Source organism: Haemaphysalis longicornis, unplaced genomic scaffold, assembly GCF_048455015.1.
Source record: "Haemaphysalis longicornis isolate Haplotype H1 unplaced genomic scaffold, Haemaphysalis longicornis Haplotype H1 scaffold_4, whole genome shotgun sequence".
Classification (NCBI taxonomy): Eukaryota; Metazoa; Arthropoda; class Arachnida; order Ixodida; family Ixodidae; genus Haemaphysalis; species Haemaphysalis longicornis.
The window spans coordinates 218,146,903-218,167,704 of NW_027526361.1; the positions used below are offsets into that span (position 1 = coordinate 218,146,903).

The 20,802-nt window shown below is 46.1% G+C and overlaps 1 protein-coding gene across 1 annotated transcript in view; it reads left to right on the plus strand.

The window, feature by feature from the left end:
* Window positions 1-20,802, plus strand: part of LOC144178066 (galactosylgalactosylxylosylprotein 3-beta-glucuronosyltransferase S-like) — a 91,346-nt gene that overhangs the window by 36,780 nt on the left and 33,764 nt on the right. Inside the window, exon 2 of the mRNA XM_077705593.1 lies at window positions 18,908-18,999. Within this exon, the coding sequence (XP_077561719.1) occupies window positions 18,908-18,999 (92 nt within the window). The remainder of the gene's footprint in view (window positions 1-18,907; window positions 19,000-20,802) is intronic.

Sequence of the window (20,802 nt, forward strand, 5' to 3'; positions counted from 1 at the left end):
AGTTTTAACGAAAAGATACATGCACAAAATTTCTGATTTGTGGTAAAAAAACTAATATAATACCATATAGTGAAGTCTGCTCGCAACGCCTCCACTTACGACTGCACATTTTCGTCTGCATCGGCTTTAAGGCCAAAGTGTCTGTGTGCCTTAAGGGTGTCAGACCTACGTTTCAGGCCACGTTCGGCATAGGGCACCTGAGACACTGCCCAGCACTGCGGGAACGCTCTTGTTTCAAGCAATCACTCAAATTAGAAATCAAGTATACTGCGGGCAGCTAGCACTTTAGATTGTAAGAATATTTTGGAGCCATGGCTCTTATTTCGTTCAACACACTTGCCTCTATGTGACCGGTAGTTGTGCCTCTAAGCCTAGCGCTCTGAGGTGCGGTTGCATGCGCAGTGTTTCTGCCTCTGTTATTAATCTGAAAGGCACTAGTTCGATTCGAACTCCTTAATTTTTTCTTTCACATTTTCTTTATCTTCGCTGGCCGAACTTTTTTTTACCTCAATTATGGTGATCTTTGGTTCTGAAACTTGGTAACAGGGAGAGGGAATGCAGGTCTGCCGCTCGGTTCCCTCGCAGCACTGCGTGTGAGGTTTTATTTATTCGACACTTGCCTTCTGAGGTTCTGTTAGATCTTTAGCTTAAGGTGCATACAAGTAAACCACCTGCAAAAACAATACAGCAGTGCGGAAGAGAGTAAAATTTTGATTGATGGCAAAATGTAACGCCCGTACAATCGCTGGTTGCCCGTAAAAACCGCTGCTCCTCGTCTCTTTACTTACGCTGTTGAATCATGATTCCAACTGGCCCGAGTTTACCTTTTGCTGCCTGTACAATAGCGTCACTCTTCAATTTGTTACGCTTAAAAACAGTATTCTTCACATTCAAGGGTGAAATTATACCTTTTAGTTCGTTCTCCGAAACGGCATGCACAAAAACTCTGTTTATATAGCGGCAAATAACGAAGTCATGAGTATAGCCATTCCATTATGATTTCACGGCATCAGCCGTTATAAAATATGCAAAGGCGCTGCCAAAGAGTGAACCTATTTTGTGTTCAGTAAAGCTTGATGTCGGGCTACTTGTCGCAACATGGTTTTGAAGGTACATTGCGCTTGCTGTGAACACAGAGACGGGGACTGGAAAAAAAACCTAGACTGTCATGAGAAGACGGCGCACAAACAACTCATTTATTCAGAACAATGCCAAAACATATATATCGAAAACACAGAATGCAACAACTAATTCCAGATAGATGAGGAGGATGAAGTCAGACGGATGAAATATACAGATAAAAACAGATAAAAAGGTAGCGGTGGTCGAAGCGGGTCCAGGTGGGTTAGTTAGAAAGATGATTATAAAAACGTAATCTCGCGCGGGGTGAGCGCAATCAAAGGGGTACTCACGCATTCACTCTCACGTCCTGAAATCATTGAAAACGCTTCGTAAAGGCCCCGCGACAATGCATCTTTAGCGCGGAACAAAATGGTGGTTTTGTCAAATCCAACCTCACACTTTTACCTCGCACGGTGTGCCGCAAGATGTCCCACTGTGCTAACTTTTTGGAAGGCATATCTTTGTTCACACAGTCTTTCGTTGATACATCGGCATGATTGTCCGACGAAGAAACGACTGCAAGACAAAGGTATCTTATATACAACACCCGCGCGCAATTCACAAATTTTCGCACGTGCATGTTGCCTTAGATGGTCCCTTTTCTTTTCTTAACTGCAAAGCCTTACGAAGGCCAAGGAGCTTTAAAGGCGCAGTGAAAACAACTGGTACTTTATGCTTTCCCCGTACTTTTTTTAACCTGTGGGAAACGCCATGAAATTAGTGCAGGTAGGCAGGTCGAATGCGTTCTTTCACACCTCCTACTTCTACACCTTTTCCTTTGACAACACTTCTCAGGACTTCTTCTGCAACAGTAGCTAGCTACGCGTCTCAGTAACCACTTTTCTTTAGCTGGTTGACTTGGAAGCTAAGGCTTGCAGTGATACGGTGGTGGCAGGATTTTTTTACCGCGTTCGAAAAACACGAAAACGCGATTCTACGCTTGAGTAACTTTGTATGGGCAGAGTCGAAAAGGAGTAAGCCTTATTCTGACCGGGTTCGAGAGGACCAGCAAGTGTGTTCAGAACATTTTTGTAGGCTAAGATCTAAACATTGCAAGCAGGCGTTGACAGGAAGTTCATATGTAAACTGGAGACCACAGTGGGCAGCCTTAAACATCTCCAAAATCCTATAGAAGCGTCATGAACGTTGCTACTGGATGGTATACACACTAGAACATCGTCAACATAACGAAAACACTTATTCACCTGGAATGCCTTCAAAAGATCCCGCAGCTCTGTCGCCACGCGCAAGGTATAGGACACAAAGTATACTGGCACGATGCAAGGGCCAATTGGCACCCCATCCTTTGGCGAGAAAACAGACCCTTGGTGGTAAATGCACGACGAGTTTAAATACAATTTCAGTAGACGCAAGAAGTTCGGAGAGAAAAGACCCACTTCGTTGTAGAATCGCAGATTGCCATAAACATCAATACTTTACTCCACCGCTAACAAAACATTGTCTTGGGGTACGCTGTAGAATAGGTCTCGCACGTCAACTAAGAACCAGTTTAGATAGTCCTCAACTTCATCAGAGCTTCTTATGAAGAAGCATCATCAATTGGTAACTTCTTTAAATGCCTCTGAATGACTGTGGCAACATTCCTCTGCCAAGTACCTTTGTCCTCTACTATTGGCCTTAAAGGTTTACCCTCCTTGTGAGTCTTCAGAGTGAAGAAAGGGCGAAGACTCACCTGCGTGCTGCTCTTGATTGCTTTGACCAGATGGTCTAGGTGCAACTCGTTGCACCACTTTTCGGCAGACGTTTTGGCCGGGAGGTAATGAAGCGCTCTCACTGGCAGCATCGTGGGCTGCTTGGTTCCCGACCGGAAATCCGTGTGACCTGGTGTCCACACCATGAGTATAGTTAGACCATTTCGCGGAAGATGTTGAAGGAAGAGCGTAATGATGTCGGCTATAGGATGGTCTGAATGTGGTTTCTGGAGTTCCTGCTTGGCGTCATGGGAGTCGGTCAATATGAGTGCCATTTGAGGTGTATTGGCAGAGTACGTGAAATGGTCCAGGGGTGAACAGGTGTTCATCTCGAGCACTGCCGCGCCATCCAGGTGTGGTGCCTCTGGAGATCTCCATGCTACACCGATGCGTCCGTCGCGAATACTGGGGTCAGTGTAGATGTCAATTTCCCCAGAGCGTTTGCTCATATGGAGTCGTCGTTCAGCCTGCTGTCGGGCTTGGGGGTGCCTTCTCGGTACGTTCGTGTTCTGATGCATTACGACCTGAGTTGTGCGTTTTTAGGGCGGTGGGGGTGCAGCGGGACAGTGGCACTGTTGTCCCAGGCCACAAGAGCCAGGCCTTGGCTTTTGACTTCACATCTCACCGCGTTCTGGGCGATGGTGGCTTCGATTAGTGCGGGCAGCGGTGGAAGAGCCACATAATCTTCAAGCGCCACTATACGTGTGTGTCGAGGCAGGGAAGGCCAGTTATTGCGCGGCGAACCACTGAATATAGAATGTCGAGTTCTTTCATTTGGGTGGCGGTGAGGTTGTACGCCGGAGCCCCATAACATATTCGGCCCACTGACACTGCCCTTGCAACCGTACGTGTTGGCATTTGAGATGCACCACCATACTTATTCGACATACGCGACACTAAGTGTAGCATCGGTTTCCAGGTTGACTTCAGGTTCGTTTATCCATTGTTTGCTGCTGTTGCCGTCATCTCTAGATGTAACCGAGCGAACGAAGAGGACGCCGAAGGTAGACGAGATGTAGTGAGGAGGAAAAGGCATCAGGAAAGTGCGGCGAAAGTTTAAGGGGGAGAGCAGTACGCCGAGGTCACACAAGGCATGTATGGGAAAACCGCTCCTTGGCGTCTACTGGCGCACGAGGGAGGAGAAGCAAGAAGCTCAGCACGCACTGCGTGGTGCACGTACATCTGTCCTTCGTAGTCCTATTCGTTGTGCGCGTCCTTCCAACGACGTGACATTTGCGCAGGAGGTTCAAACACGATTTACAACATGCTCGGCGGCGGCGATGCTCTGCGAGTTAACGCCGGTGTTTGGCGCACCATCGTGCATTCGCTGATCACGTGGTCTCTTCTTGAGATGCAGGAGCTATGCGCCGTGACCGACAAGACTGTAGTTCGCGCTGCGCGCAAATGTCGCGTTAGGGAGTATCGGAATCGTCAGACAACTTTTTTAGCAGTTTTACTTGCGCGTGTTTTCGTGCTCTTCGGCCGCATATATATATATATATATATATATATATATATATATATATATATATATATATATATATATATATATATATATATATATATATATTCCCGCTTCCGGAAAAAACGGCGCATTTTTTCTCGACTTGAATTTTCTATTATTTATTCCTGCATAAAAAAAAGCAATCATACCTCATTCGGCACTATAAAACACTGTTAAAACGCCAAACAGCACTGGCAATAAGGACTGCAACTTTGATATATATATATATATAGCAATATCGGTTGGCAGTCAAGAAAACCTCGGACAGCAAGGCGGAGAATGTGGTAGGTCATTGAAACAGCTACAGAATTTGGACCGAAGAAAAGTGGAGAAAAATTCCCGCCGGGTGGTATCCCAACCCACGACCTGCATAATACCGGTCTGGTGCGATGACCCCTACGCTACCGGTGGGGCGATTTTCCCCTCCACCTTCTGTGGTATTTATGTTAAGGAATTTTTGTTTCCTGCGCTTGGGGGTGGTAGCCAGCACCACTAGGACTACCCGGGGGAAAGGGGACCTTCTTTTTAACCCCCGGGCCGTGACTCGAGTGTCTGCGACAAGTCGAGAGTGGTCGAAGAGCGTTGAACCCTCTTAAGCTCCCTATGGCACCAAGACTTTAATAAAACGGGCTCAAGAACTGAAACCCTTCCCGTTTCACCGAGGTATATCGGGTATGGCACCAAGACTTCCAGAACAGAGGCCCTCGCTATGCAAGTAGTGAATCGGAATATGCAAGAAGGGTCTCTTTAAAATAAGACAAATAATGGTCTGCATTCAAGAAAACAAAAATTCCTCAACATAAATACACAAGAAGGTGGAGGGGAAAATAGCCCCGCCGTTAGCGTAGTGGGCATCGCACCAGACCGGTATTTTGGAGGTCGTTGGTTCGGATACCAGGTTTTCTTGGAAACCGTTATTGCTGTCTTATTTCAACGAGCCCCTCATTTATTCATTTACTCATATATATATATATATATATATATATATATATATATATATATATATATATATATATATATATATATATATATATATATATATATATGACACATCCAATCAATTTATAACTCAATCAATTAATAAATGCGGGAATTACGCTACGTGGTGATCTGGTGCGCCACACAGGACGCTCATTCTCGATCGGATCGGTGAGGGTGATAAATCCGCCTGGTCCAACCACCGCATTCGCAGACGGCAACAGGAGCCCCAACTGCCAAGCGAAAGGCCACAAGAGGGACAGATAAAGCTTTGCTTTGAAACTGTCACAGCAACAAAAAGTAACAGAAAGAGCATTACCTCACATTTTAAGTTACAAACCCGCAGCCGAAAATTGTGATTTTACCACACGAAAGAAGCCTGCGTTACAGGCGCAATACCTACAAGATTTCACATACATGTCATCTTTACGCTCGCATAAGCAAAAGTGCGTGGTCGCCGTTCCAAAATGGCGGTGATATTAGAAGCTTTTAGCCTAGAGAAGGGTAATCACGTCGTCCGTGACCACCCCTCAAAAATGTTCCTGCTATAAAAGCCCCAAAGCCACAGAGCGGCCGTATGCACCCGCAGCAAACGAAACTCGCAAGATGTGCGAGTTAGGCAGAAAGTGCGCTCGCAAGCTCGGTTGCATAACAAAATTGAGGGAACGGCGGATCAATATTTTCTCTTCCATCCCCTAAAGAAAACCAAAATCGCAACCCCTGTACCTTTCCTTTAAAAAAACTCGGTTTCAGCCGCTAATACCAATGCTACTTCTTTCATGCGTACACCTGAATCTGAAACGCACGATAAGTGACTTGGTAGCAGGGCAGTGAGCATGCGCATCAAATGAATCACAGAAAGTTGGAAATTTTTTTTAATAGTACCTCTGAGAGTTTGGGGGACTTGAATTTTTGAAAGTTCTTTTAGGAGCCATAGCGGACGAATACGAACGGTGATGGAGCCGTAAAACAACCAACGGAAAAGGCTTATATAAAAACTTTGGGAAAGAATATTAGGTTTTGCCATTTTCACCGGCATCTCCATAGGTCATAAAATTGTTGCCGCTCTAATATTCCTGCCTGAAGTAAGAAAACGTGTTGATGGCCTGCGCACAAAAAATGCTCTCGACGCTCTTTTGCACGTATGTTGGGCTTGCGTTTTCTGAACTAGAAAGCTACTACGAACGTGCTCTGTCACTTCTCACCAGCTACACTGGGCCAAAGTTGGCAAACGTAATGACGTTTAAAAATTTCTGATGGTATCCTGAGTTCGTCCGCGTGCTGAGCTTGTAGGTAAAACAGAACAAAACACAAGTACCGCACAGACAGCACACACCACGCAAAAGCACCGTGCAAATTTGGCTCAATAGAGCCCCTGCGTGTATGTACGCCGGTGTCACCTTGATGGCACGTCGAGCCCAAATGAGCCCCGAAGAAACTACGAGGACACGTCAGCAGTTCTTGTGGCGTGGTGGATACAAAAGCATTAATGAGTGTTCCTCTTAAGCGTCAACGAAAGTCATTAAAGTAAGCCGCGTAGCAAAACTTCCGATTCCAGAGCTGATGAGGCTCAGGTCATGAAAGCTTGGGTGTTTATTCCGAGGCAGCCCCTGGAACAATCTCAAGACCAACTGACGCATGTGACTCCTTGATACGTTTTGCCTCTACCTGTTCCACTTTCGCGTCAGTGGCTATGTCAGGGCAGGTTTCTCGATTGCCACGAGCCTTTCCCTTTGCGTCGGGGCGAATAAGCACCTAATATTATGGGTTATCAGTGCGAAAGCAATAATGTCCAATGGCTCAACGAATCAACAGGACAAGGTTGAGCATTCCCCGTTGCTGGGAGGAGAATGGAACGCCGTGCTAATTCGAGTGAAACATGGCCTCAATCCGCAGCCAATGGGAATTTCTTGGGAGAGCCAGATTAAAATTTATCTATGGTGTGTTTTTTCAATGCACCACCCAGAGTTTCCCATCAAAAGGACAAGGGCGCCAGAACGGGCCCCAGCGCTACTTTCAACTCGGTCGTTCATTCTCCTCGTTAGCTGTAAGCTTGGTTGTGCCAATTAACATCCACAACGTAGGCGGCAAAAATTCCTATTCATTGTCTCCACTGTCTTGTCAGTAGTTACCGAGCTTCATTCATGTTCTTGCTTGTACGGCCACACTCCTTGGAGCTAGTTTATCACGAGCGCACTTTTTTACCGTCAAAGCATTTGACTTTTGGCGAGGAATTGTCATGAGCACGATCCGCTCGCACCCTCTATTACTTCATTCTAGGAGAAAAAAAAATACGACGTAATGTAGGGAGCTAGAACTGATGAAATAACTTTTGATGTTTTAGCAATACATCAGGAACATCAGCAAAAGATTTTGTCTTTGATCCGCGGGTACAAAGCCGCACAAAAAGAGGGAATGACGGACCTGCAGCGCTGCATTCACGCATCTGGTTTACCGTATAACGTTGGTCAGAGCCACGGAGCAAGCCGTGGTCAGGGCTTACACCAGCTATACTGTCTGTAGGCAGTACACCGCTGCGAAAATTCATCGAAATCGTACTACACACCGTAAATGAGAGTATACAGTGATGTAAAGGTTGCCCGTTGTGTCTTTGCATACTTGAAACGGTGAAAGTAATGCATAAAAAGGCATTAATCTGGTAACCTTCAGCTGTTGCGTATCCGTCTAACAAAGCTTGCCGGGAAAAATGTTGTCTAGAACATCGCGTAATTGTGTTTCTGTAGGTAGGTAAGAATTGTTATTAGGGTTTAGCACGCTATTTCCACGTAATTACAACATTATCATAGCACGTGGGTACGCTCACAAAGCGCGTGCTTGCCAGTTCAAATGTGACTGGCCACGAGTGCAAGCTGACCAATACACCAAGCGATCAGCTGACTGAAACTAAGAGGGTGCGAAAATGAATTCCAATGCATTTATATGTCATATCGCTTTTTCGCCGTCGAGGCTTGTTAGGCAAATTGATGGAAACTGTGGCTTCGGCGAATGCGTTTAGCCGAAACTGATCGGTTGGGCTTGTAGCGCCGTCATTCGATAAGCAACAAAAAAGCGCTCAATTTAAATCTTCTGGTATAGTGTAGGAACCATGTAGCGCATTTATTTCGAAATTGCCTGCAGACCGTAAGACGGTTCCGTGGTGTTCTCATACGCGCTTTCCGCACACCGTATTTTTTGCGATACTTAACGAGCAAATCTAGTACTGTAGAGAAGGGGGCAACTTCCCTAAAGGTTAAATTAGATTTCTGTGCAAAATTTTACCAGAATGCATTCATAGTTCAAACATTCATTCTCTTTTCATGCTTCACTTTCAGACTGCATTTTTGGCTAGTTTTGTAGTAACAATGAGATATAGGTGTACACTGCCCTATATTAAAAAATCGTGTTGTAGCTGATTTGTCACGCTGAAAAACATGTAGCAATACCTCTTTTGTAGGTATAACGGAGAAATAAAAAAAACAGGCAGTTCTATGCACCGCTGTTGAAGTATTCCATAAAACTTACTTTCTCAATAAAATATTTATTTATTGAAATGTACCACGACCACTGTTTAGCTTAGCCTGTCAACTTATCTCAACGCAAGCTTATCGCTGGTCACGTTTCGACCACGCATATGAAGTCGCAGACATTTTTGCCAGACCAACTAATTTTTTTCATTCTTTTTTCCCGGAAAAACTTGGACTGAATATAACCAACTTCCCTGCGTTATGGCATCAATGGCCGATTCAAATTTTTTTCGCCGATATGTGTTCCCCTTTATCGGGTATAGTGATCTTAAATAAACTTATTTCTGTTCTTGTTGTTTATTTTTATTTACATTGAAAAACTGTTTATGAGCGCATGCATTGCACAGACTTTGTGTAGTATTACGCAGCTTAGTGCACTTTTTGTACCCTGCAAATGCTTTGAACCTGCTTTTTTAGCCCCAATATGACCACAGGTCTCTTCAGAACACTCTTTGGCGCATTTTTGTATGTATTTGTGTGGCTATGCCACCAGTATATGTATTTTACCTTACTTTTTTGCCGATTTGTTATGACTATTGTGTTTAAAAACCCCGTCTCGTATTTTATACTTGTGCGATTTAGGGTACTTGAAATAGAGTAAAAAAGTAATTCGCAGCGGAATTTTTTACACAGCAAAATGTATAACTTAGGTGTCAGAGAGCCCTCTCTTGGTCATAATACATATGATGTGTTAACAGTGTGAAGCAGGTGACAAAAAAGTTGAAATTTCTTTTTTACGCGTTTTTGTAAACACAGGCGGGTACAGTAATCAGCGTTGCAGGCATGACTGCTCACTGTACGTAGCGACGCTTTTGCTTTTAAAGGTCGATTTTTTATTTTCCGGCACTTTCGAGGTAATAATACATGCATTTCTCGAACACTATAATAGATGTATACCGTATTTGTTTAGCTCAAATCACGCGATAATTCCTCACTGTGCGAGGAAATAAATATGTACCCTGTGGAGTAAATCGAGGAAAGAAGAACCAGGCTTTTTGCCATAAATAGAAAAACGACACTGAAACAGTTCAGAAACGGGCTTATGCAAATGCGGATTTTCAAATATAAGGAAAGAAAATCGAGGGCCATCTTCACTAACGTAAAATCTGGGAAGGGGCGAAGCATGCAGCGTATAAATGTATTCTTTGCGCTTTGGCGTTTTTGCCAACGGAGATGAAACCATTGCGGATAAAAGAATGCAGCTTTATTGTACAAGTCTCCTGTCTTTGAAGCACGAAGCTCTGTAGCACGAGGCGGAAACGAGTATCCCGTTGTTTCTTTAGAAGGCGTTGCGTTCTAGCCTGAGGCGTAAACTAGTTTCCTGGAGTTTTAGCACCTTGACTACATGAGACGACGATTATGACGATGACGACCGGAGACGCCAAAAGCCCCAGCACTTAAATGGCTTCGCCCCTAATAGAGAAACGCCATAATTGAAACATGGCACAAAATTGTCCTAAAACATAGAAGGCGAAAAGTGAAAAAAGGAAAGAATCAACTACGGCTCTGTCAAAAAAACAGGGTGGGGGTAACGCCCAACTTTACAGAATAAAGGCCAACACCTACGTAACCAAACCAGGTGAGAGCGGACCTTCCTTATTTTTGGTGGTTATTATGGTGGTCGTCGTATTTAAAACGAGGGCGGCATTTTCTTTTGCTAATTTTGCCGGTCAACGTGGTCCTTTCCAAGTCCAAACTGCTTCGACCATGCCGGAACGGCGCGATGGGATAGGCGTCTGCTTCATATCGCAAGGGACCGACGTCCGCTTATGCGCACGGGATGTGTTTTAATTTTTTTCATTTTACCAACGATCATTATCGTCGGCATACGAAGTTGGCTTTCCTCAGTCAGTTTTGGGTGGACTACAGATGACATCCGCGGGAGGGTAAAAGCTTCGCTTTAAAAATTCTCCCCAGCTCTTGTACAGATGGTTAACCAGTGAAAATATAACGTGCGGCCGTGTTTGCTCTGCCGTTACTCCTTGTGGTTCACTAAAGTCTTTTTTATGATACGTTGCGTGCTTGTGGAATATTTTTTCTACCACCTTTACTGCCCGCGGCGTCTAGGAAGGGCAGACATGAACAAATGAAACGGGATCACGAACATTTGAGCCAGAACACATAAACAGCGTGGTGTCTTACCATGCAGGTCGAATTGACGCGTGTATTTATTAAAGTTACAAAGTTGGGAAATGTTGCTTGCTAAATATACCAATAGCGGACCATTATTTCGCCTGTGCGAACAGCATTTTTCAGTTTTTTATGTTGTGGTTCATATTATTGTGTTCCCATTTAATTTGTGAATGACTGTACGTATGACGCCTGGTCTACCCTTTCCGAAGCAAAGCGCCGATGGTCTTCGTCATTTCCACGCTGACGGTGCTCGGCACGCCCTGCCACTCGGCCCTAACTGTTGTTGTCAATTGATTCGTGCTTCCCTCGGTAGCCGCGCGCGTGCTAGATAGGTAAACGGATCCAATCCATTTCCCTACTGCACTGAAACATTTAAAGGCGAACCTTTAGTGTCCTCACGCATGGCGTCTGTAATGCAAAACGCCCTGCAGGAAAGCCAAGTTTTTCTGGCGATGCTCATGAATGATAGTGGGTGAAGTGAAACAAAGAAACGCTTCAGGTGCCCGAATCTAACCTCGGTCCCTCGTGCTATGAAGCCGGGGTCTATCCCAGTGCTGTATTTCGACATGGTCAGAACGCAGTCCAAATCGAGAGGACCACCAATGACGTCGTCACGATAAAATTGTGCGTTAAACCACAGTTGTTGTTAGACGGAGGCGTGCATAATTTTTTTTAACGCATGCTTGTTGTGTTTGGGATAAGGACGTTTCTTCACGCACGGGACCACCGAATTTTTATTTCGTCTAGCCATAGAAAGCTTCGACTTAAAGACAGACGCGAAGAGAAGTGGCCAGGCTCTCGTCCGTTACGGACTGTTGCAAGGACCAGACAACCTGCGCCCCCACCCCCCGTGGTGTTTCAAGCTCCCAGGAAACGCAGAGTTTTCTAATCATCTGTGAATGGCAATTGTACGTTGCCCCCATACGGGCGTTACCGGGCCCAACCTGGTGAGGCAGTGCTGATACCGTAGCAGTGCTAGTAAACCTCGAAACTGGTTAGTGCGCGGTAACGACAAAGCTCATCTTGCTGCTTGGGTGGTCCAGTCTGTGTTCCAGTTTTTACCCTGAATAAGGCGGAGAACTAAGGACGCGTAACAGCTTAGCCCTCAAGCTGTGTATAGAAGGTATTGTGTTACGGGACAACAAAAGCCTCTCACGACACTGTTGTGCACACCGTTCTATAGTCAGAAGCTTGTCTTTGCATGGCTCGTTTCGGGACCTTCTCCGTGTAAGATCGATAACGGGCGGCTATGAAGTTGCATACCCGAGCAGTCGAATGAGTGGTGATGCAGGGGAGCTTAGATTTGTGCAGACAGGATATATTTGTCTGCTTTACAGCGTTTAGTCTCGATTCGCAGATTAAAATCGCAAACTTAACATTATGTTCCAGCGACTGCAAAACGAGCCAGCCAGCAGCTTCTCGGGCCCAGGGCGCAAAAGGAGAAGGCAATTTTTTATAATTAATAAACTCTCCCCGGGCTTCTGGCTGTCAATCAGTCGGGTCTACGCCGGCCCTGCGTCCGCCCCTTCTAACAGCGGAGCTGTTGTACAAACCGTAGTTCACCGATGCAGGAAAAAATAACAAGTAAATGCCGAGTGCTCGTGAGCGCGTGCACCTGGGCCCACGGCGATCGCCGAGCGTCCTCAGCACTCGCCATGGCTTCAGCGACAACAACAACAAAAAAAAGGTGAAAAGCCAGCCTGCTTGGGAGGGGTCACCACGGCCGCCGCATTCTCTAGAAGCCAATATGCATAATTGGATATATGGCATAATTGGAGACATAGAGACAGTGCGCCACTCCTTCCAGAGACTACTTGCAGATGCCGACACCGCTGCTTCGAGTCGATGATAAATAGCTGGCGGAAGCCTACGATGCTGATGATAACTTTTCATCCACCACTCGCAGCGAAGAAGAGGACAACCTCTTCGTACTTATATTATGTAGTGGCGCTCTACTTGCCCTCGTGCACTTGGCATCTCCGGACAATAAAACCACGGCTGCGAACGAAAGTGACACGGTCCGCAAGAGGCCGATACTGCAATTTCCTGCGACCAAGGATGTCACCACAAATGCCGTCTAAAGCATGGTTGACTACAAATACCAAAGAATGCCTTTCAATAAATGTTTCCCGCCTACGCCGCTTTAGACGCGATGGCAGCGTAGCAGCTACTAGATGCGAGACCATCTCCCGAGCATATATGCGCCTCGAAGGCTGCCTGTAGGGGCACCTCTAGAATTCCCCTAGCGGCCCGTTTCCTAAGTAGCCGTGGGAGTCTCCGGCTGGCTCACCACTGTCGCCGCTGCTTTTGCGACACGTTCACAACTGAGATTTACTAATTCTATGCGTTGGAAATACACATCTATGTGAAGCAGACACTCTCTTCGCCCATGTGGCGTATTAACGCGAGTATAAAAGTTTCTGACGTGGTAGTGCGCCAGGCATGTGTCACAGACCGGTGTCGCTAAGCCGGCAGATGCATTGAGGTGATTGTATTTCCACACCCGAACATTCACTAGCAGTATCTCTGTAAGCAGTGTTCCTTTAGAAGGTCATGCTCCGCCTTTACACTGCGATGTAAAGTGGTTTTTTGTGCTTACATAATCTAGCGAAGCACTCGTACCTGACCACGCCAGTTACGCTTCATACCTCACATATTGATCACTACCCTTGGCAAGCCAGTCTGGCATAAATTTCGCGAAAATTCTACGACGTAAGTGCGATGGATAATCTGATATTATACGCTGGCATCAGCACACTGTGGCTGACCATTCTTTCACAGGAATCAGTAAAACACGAAAGTAAAATGTGCGCTCACAGGAGCATTTCAGTGTTTACTGGGCATCGATATGAACTTGCACATCGCTACTTATACTTCGTCGGTATGTCACCGTTAGACGCATCAACATTAGACACTGGATTAAACGCGCCGGAGCATTGCGTAAACCCGATTGAAACCCCAGGCACTCGCAAACCGTGCGAACCAAACCGAACAGGTTGTTAGTGAATCGTTTGAAGCCACGGTCCCCTACAGCGAAAGGAACATGATTTGGGGGTCCGCAGCAGTCTTGTGGGCGTGCTTGGCGAGCGACGTCCTGCAGGTGAGCGACGTTCTGCTGGCGGATCGCTTCGGTAAAGGTGACAGCACACTGGTCCTGCTCCGTGGCGTGTACGCCAGACGCTTGCGTTGGGGCGAGATCAGCTTGCGGAACGCGGCAGCGGCGTTCAACATAGGCGGCGGACGGATAAACACAGCAGCTTCCGCTGCTATACGCTGCCCTATCAAGGCGCCAACTATCGGCGCTCGTTATCGTCATGACGCGCTACTTCGCTTCACCTCTCCGATACGGCAGCACCATCTCAATGGAGAAGTTACAGAAAAGGACATAAGCTGCGTTCGTACAGCTATCCGGGCATGACTTTGTGGCTCAGTTGGCAGAGTGTTTCACACATACTACATGGTTTCACACCTCCCGTTGCGGCCAGACTGATCGTGGGCTCGAATCCTGGCGCCACCACGCCAATAGAACTTTTTCTGATGATGTCATTTCCGTGATGAATATGGCGTCGGTGAGGTTTGTGTACCTCGGCATAAAACACTCTCGTGTTAGACATTTAATGCTGGGTCAGCTTGTCGCGAGGTGAGCGCTCGCGATCGGTATCTGCTACATATATCTTCCGCGACTAGTGCGGATACGTGTTTATAGAGTAATCCGCGTGCGCTACTAAACGCTTCTACGAAATATTGTCATACGTCACAGGGAGCCTGCAGGATCTAGCACAAAGTGATATCAGAGGGCCTTATCATGTGCCATGCTCTTTCGACGACATCTTTATCCCTTGTAAACTTACTGTATACTGTAGAAACCCGCTCTTAAGTTCCTCAGTGCTGCGTTTTCCCGGTTGCTACGTTGTTTTCGGCTGGTCTCGGCGCAGCTCACAGAGAGTTCCTTGTATTGAAATCCTCACTTACGTCGTGGCTCAGAGTACGTTCCCGGATGATTTGTCGCAACCTGACACTTCGAACCCCCCCCCCCTCCCGGGCAACATGCGCGGACGGCCATTTTGACGTTTGACGAGCCTTGGCCAGGCTTGGCCACGGAACGGACTTCATTAAACCGTACGCGGGTGTGATTTGTTACGACTAGATGGTCCTATGTTACGTGATGCTATCACCGTCATCACTGCGTGTAGAACGAAAGTTTCACTTCGCAACGCCGGAAGTGCGTATTTGCCATAAAAGCACCCCCGCAAGAACAGCACGCGCTCTCGTCGTCATCGTGCGCTTCAAGCTTTGAGCACATCGTTGGACTTGCAACAGCGAACTTTGTCGTGCCTTGCTGGCGTCGAGAAAGCGGGAGGGGCTTTCCCTTCAGCAAAATCTTGACGCACTAAACGCAGTTGACAAGCAGCTAGCGCATAAAAGGGGCGGCATCGCTAGGGACCTTGCATTGTCACGCGCGGTGTTTTCCACTGGTCGCGAAAAACGGCAATCCTGCATTTTCGAGTTTTTAATGTTCAAAAGCCAATGTTGCAGTACTACATGGTTGCAAGTCAAAGCTCCACTGTTTTCGTTAATTTTTTAAGGTTTCCCCGCTGCTGTGTTTTTATGGTTGTTACGTTTTGTTTTCCCGGTCCGGTGAAAAACGTATGATCGGAGTTTCACTGTACTTCAAAGAATGCGTCTGCCGAGTGATCAGCTATTCCTTGAAGTGGAAAAACAAAAGAACACTGAACACGCAGCTTGTGTGTGTGATTACTAAAAACATTCGTTCCTTTATTTCGCTGCGCATTTCGCTCTGCAAGAGAACCAAAACACTACATGAGACCCTATTAGCCACACAGCGCTCCTCCCGCAAGCGCCGAGGAAAAGCGGCGGCAGGCGGCGCAGCGATCGCGAAGCTCGAGGCGTATAGCTGGCCCAAGCGCTGACGACTCTTTGAAAAAACCACTTACTGAACTTTAGCTTCCGCGCTTATAAATTCTCGGCAACAACATTTCTGTTGTTGGCCTTGAACAGGTAGGCAGACCTTGAGTGGCAATCGGCTTTCACTGGCATACGCACGCGACTCGGTGTATCACGCACGGCGCTGCCACGCAGTTGCACGCATACGTAGGCTCCGAAGTTTTTACAGTTCTGCCTAGTCGTGCGACGATTTCAACCGTGTCTGGCGATATGTAGATGGTATGTTGCTTCACGTAAGAGTATTTGGCGTCGATGTATTACTTCGTGCTCGGTGGGGCATAGTTTGGAACATAGAACAGCCCGCTGCAGTCATGTGCGACGCTTTTTCGGGCCCGAGCACGGACAAATACTGCCATCTCGCGGAGTCCGACGTAACCACTGCGGCATCGCGTTAGCAACACACACGCTTGGGCAAACGCCTAGCGGCATACGCGCTTGGACTCCAGCACGCGTGCCGCGCCAGTAAATCCAACCTGTAGGCTGTTTTTAAATCCCATTTAATTAAGCTTGTTATTGCATCACTAAGTTTTGGATTTTTTTGTTTTTGGTTTGTCCCTTTCGTAGCATAGAAGTTAATGCAAATGGTTCGAAATGTTTGAATAAATATTATTATGCGTCGGCAGCGAGAGCTGCACGTAACGGCGAAAAGAAGGTATTAGAGTGCGCACAAAAATTGCGTATCTATATTTTCACATTTTTTGTGTTAGAATATTTGTTTTCCTTTCGAGGTCAGAATGGGCTGGTACTTAGAAGCATGTAAAGAACGACGTGATCACTTAAGTCAACACATTAAAGTCTGCTTTTATAAATGTCGTAGAGTGCTTTGAAGCGATGAAACCAAGCAGAAGAGTTGACGTATCGCGTATTGTATGAGCGCATGGCTGATGTCGGAGCAATTCTTTTTTATTTTAAGAGAGCGGAGATCGTTTACAGCCTTATTCCGCGCATAAAATTATTAAACCGCTACCACTCGCAAGTTCAAAATTGTTTTGTACCGCGAAACCAACATATAAATAAGAAGGCCTCCTCAGGAACCCTACACAATGCCACAAACATAAGCGGCGGCTAACTTACCACGGAATTGTGCCCTACGTGTACACTAGTTTCCAAGATTGCATTTAAAATTTATTGTAACAAGAACACATTTGCCTCCACCATGGCGAGGAAGATTCGTTTCAACGAACGGAATAGGCAACGAACGTGCGTACCTTTGGCGAATTATCCTTTCTCCGTAGATAATTTCAGTTATTATTCAGGGGCGAGATTTGAACGATACAGAAGTTTGTTAAACATTACTCGTGAAACATTGCATGAAAATATTGACAGAGAGTTTATTTGTAAGCGTCTGCCACGTCAGCGATCATCAGCAGGTCGGATATATTCTTCCCAAAGTCCCCGAATGGAACTGCGCGCTACTACGCGGGCACCTCAGCGGTACGGGACTCCTCACGGTTTACTGCGGAAACGCTACTTGGCTACGCACAGTTCGAAGAAAATGCGTGCAAGCAGTTTTCTTTACAAGGAGAGCGCGAAATGGCACGACGTCATCCCCGATAGAAAGTGTAGACGCCCACAATACTACTACGCCCTATCGGCAATTATAAGTATTTCTTTGTACTCACTGCATCACATGAATTGCTTCGTTGTCCACAAAAATTTTATTCCGTGATAGAAAAATGAAACGGTAACCTAAATGTCTGAACAACAAGTTATGAATAGAGGGGAGGCCAACTTTCAATTATATTAAATATGATGTGTACCAGGGTAACATTCCTCGGCAAACGCTTTTATCACGCACACTAAAGATATTGTAAACAGCAACGACTAACAAATATGTTATTTGCGCAGGTAAGATGCAGGTAACACCCAACCCATTTTTGCATTCAACCGCACTAGGCTGGGTCAATTAACTCCCTCCAAAATAAAGCTGTGCTTAAAGTGTATGCGCCATTGATAAATAATACCGGAACCAAGCCAGTTTCTTTGATGGGAAAACCAGGCAAAATAAAACCAACCTGTGAATGGTGGGAAAGCTTCTATAATTCCGAATTCATAAATTATAGAAATTTGCCGCCGCAAAAAAAATACTCTTCGTATCTATCCAAAAACACATCCCGTGGACTGAAGATAATCGAAAGGTCACTAACAAGGTATTGCCCACGGTTGCGTTCATAACGAAACTGCGAACTATTCTCCTCACAGAACTAAACCCTACGTCGTACGAAGAAATTTTTTTGCCGCATTAGCCACTGTGACACTGGTCGAGTGGGCACAACGGCATTCAACGGTATTTAAACGATTCATACTACATAAAACAGCTGTAGGCGCCAGTTCTAAAACTTTATCGGATGCCCTCGCCTCACAACGTGTAATAAAATTGGCTATTCTTAACTCCTCACGTAGAACAATACTTGTTCGGAATGTCTTTATTCTTCGAAAAACGGTAAAATGCTACAAAGCACCTCACCAACTTAGTCAAAAATAACGCGAAGTATGAAATGAGCCAGAACAATCTTTTCAGAATTTTATATGCAAGCACAAATTGTGGTGCGGAAATTCTTGCACACACGTTGTTATTTTACAACATTTGTAAGTTAGGAAAATCTATTCATAGCTCTTTGAAGCTGAGGCACTGTTTATTTTATGTGTGTGTGTGAGTGATGCTTGTATTCCAGTTTCAATCTTTCTTCGTAACTTCTAGGTGTACTAATCCTGTTTTAATTCCTTTTTAACTATTCATGTTTTCAACAAATATTTCCGCATAACTAGGGGGCTTCTTTACAATCGTGTAATAGCATATTCCTGCCGTGAGCAGTGAACTGCCGTAGACACGCTGTAGAAATTTATAATAAACCTGTCATGAGGTGGTACCCACACAGTCAAGCCGACTGCGTGCGAGCTCCCAAAATTGCTAAAAACGTTGAGGAATGAAGGTTTGGATTTGACATTCAAGATCATTTTCCTTGCAGGCACAGCATGTTTGTGACACCAACGAAACGGGGATGGTTGTACAAGCTCATTGGCGCGGCCGCATGCGCGACTGCTGTGTTTTTACTCGTCGGTAAGTGATATCTCATCCTAACTGTGCCGTCTGTTTTTAGGGGCGAAGCTCCTTAAGTCATGGGTCTGTCCATCCCTTGTGTCTCGTGGTACGTGACCGCCGCATGCTTTCGGAGATGTCGCAAAGTGGGCCGCGTTGCACGCGCTAGAACCGGCTGCAACCGGCAGCGCAAACTCGGCACCGGGAGCGCGAGCTTGTCTTTGTTCGCCAACGAAGGCGCGAGCGCACGTGCACTGCGAGGGGGAGATCACGCAAGAGATCACGCCACGAACGCAGGCAATAGTTCTCGGAGATCGAACGAGACGCAAGGACCTTTGCTCGTTTCCTCTCGTCTTGTTCGGACACAAAGTTCGCCCTAAATAAAAGTTCTTTCTTTATACCGTTGTGTCCCATCCTACGTGACAAATTGTGGTGGAGGTGCGGGGTAGTCCTCGATGTCGCGGGGTCTTTCACCAGGTCTGGGCCTGGGAGCATTGACTCCGAAAATAAAAGTAGATTTGTACAATGTACGCACACAGTCTTACGTCTTTCTTAATTATGTAATGGGCGAACTTTCACGGGAGAGTTACGGTTAGCGATGATCTCCCCCTCTCGAGCTTCGCCCCACTTATCATCATTCATTCCGTGGATATGGCGTGATTTTTTTTTCAGACCCACTTCTGAATTGCTGAGGTAGCAATCATATTTTAAACAAAATACCGTCGACAGTGCTGTATCTTTGTATTCGGGTTTGATTATGTTGCAGCCTGCATCCGTTTCCAGTTTACAAATGCCCGTGTTGGCGAAGGCCCGTACAAAAGTTCACGTCGACAAAAATACTGTCGCACTCTCTCATCGTCCTGAGGAACGATCGTAGCTAGTGCTGTAGCGTTTCCAAAGGTAGTTTGACCGACGGAATACGTGACCTCGTGATGTCGTCTCCTTCTTCAGTACCGTTACAAGCGTTATATTGATCGGACCGGGTAATGGCTCCGTTTTGTATAGTCACGTTGGCTTTCCTACATTCGCGTCAATAATGATACAACCCAACTGCTGAGTGAGACCGTGATAAGGGTTTATTCCGGCGTGACCCACGGCTGCACCTCATTGGAAATAGTAGCATTTCTATGGCTCTTGCAGATACTTCAGAGCAGATTGACATGCAGAGTGCTTTCCTACTCCTTCTAAGAAACCGCGAGTGACGGGAAATACTTTTGTCCTAAACAGAGGAGCTGTGCAGAGGTTCAGACTCTCTATCTCGCCACTGGCGATGGTGATTTCCTTTTATAGGCGCGAAGAGGTTCTCTGATCTTCCTAGAAAAGGGTCCTACATCGCATCTTCAGCTGAAGCCTGTAGGATTTAATATTTTTGATAGCCAACTACTGTCTGAATCTCCTGCGTAAAAAAACATTCCCAACTGAACAACGCAACATAGGTGTGACTGTTTTGCCCCAGCCACGTACAGCCGAGGTCAAAAGATTCCAGAGCGTGGTTTCGACGTTCAAAGGTAATTTCTCTGCTGTCGATTGCTCAGCTTGCTAGTAAGCGTGCTAGTAAATCGTGCTAGTAAGCGAAGCACTAGGCTTCAGAGCATCATCACCATATGCGTTTAAAGAGATTAGGCAGCAGGCAACGGAGAAATTAACTGACATTGTTGAAATTGCGTCCTGAAAACTTTTGTTTCCGGGTGTTCACGCGTGGAGACAAACTTCCCTTGCACGTTTCTGGTCATCTTTGGATCTTTGGTGAGTGTAAATCGTGGGGTTCTACAAAGGAGACCAAATTGTGTGGGCTGCCGAAGGTAGCTGATGATAGACTTAAAT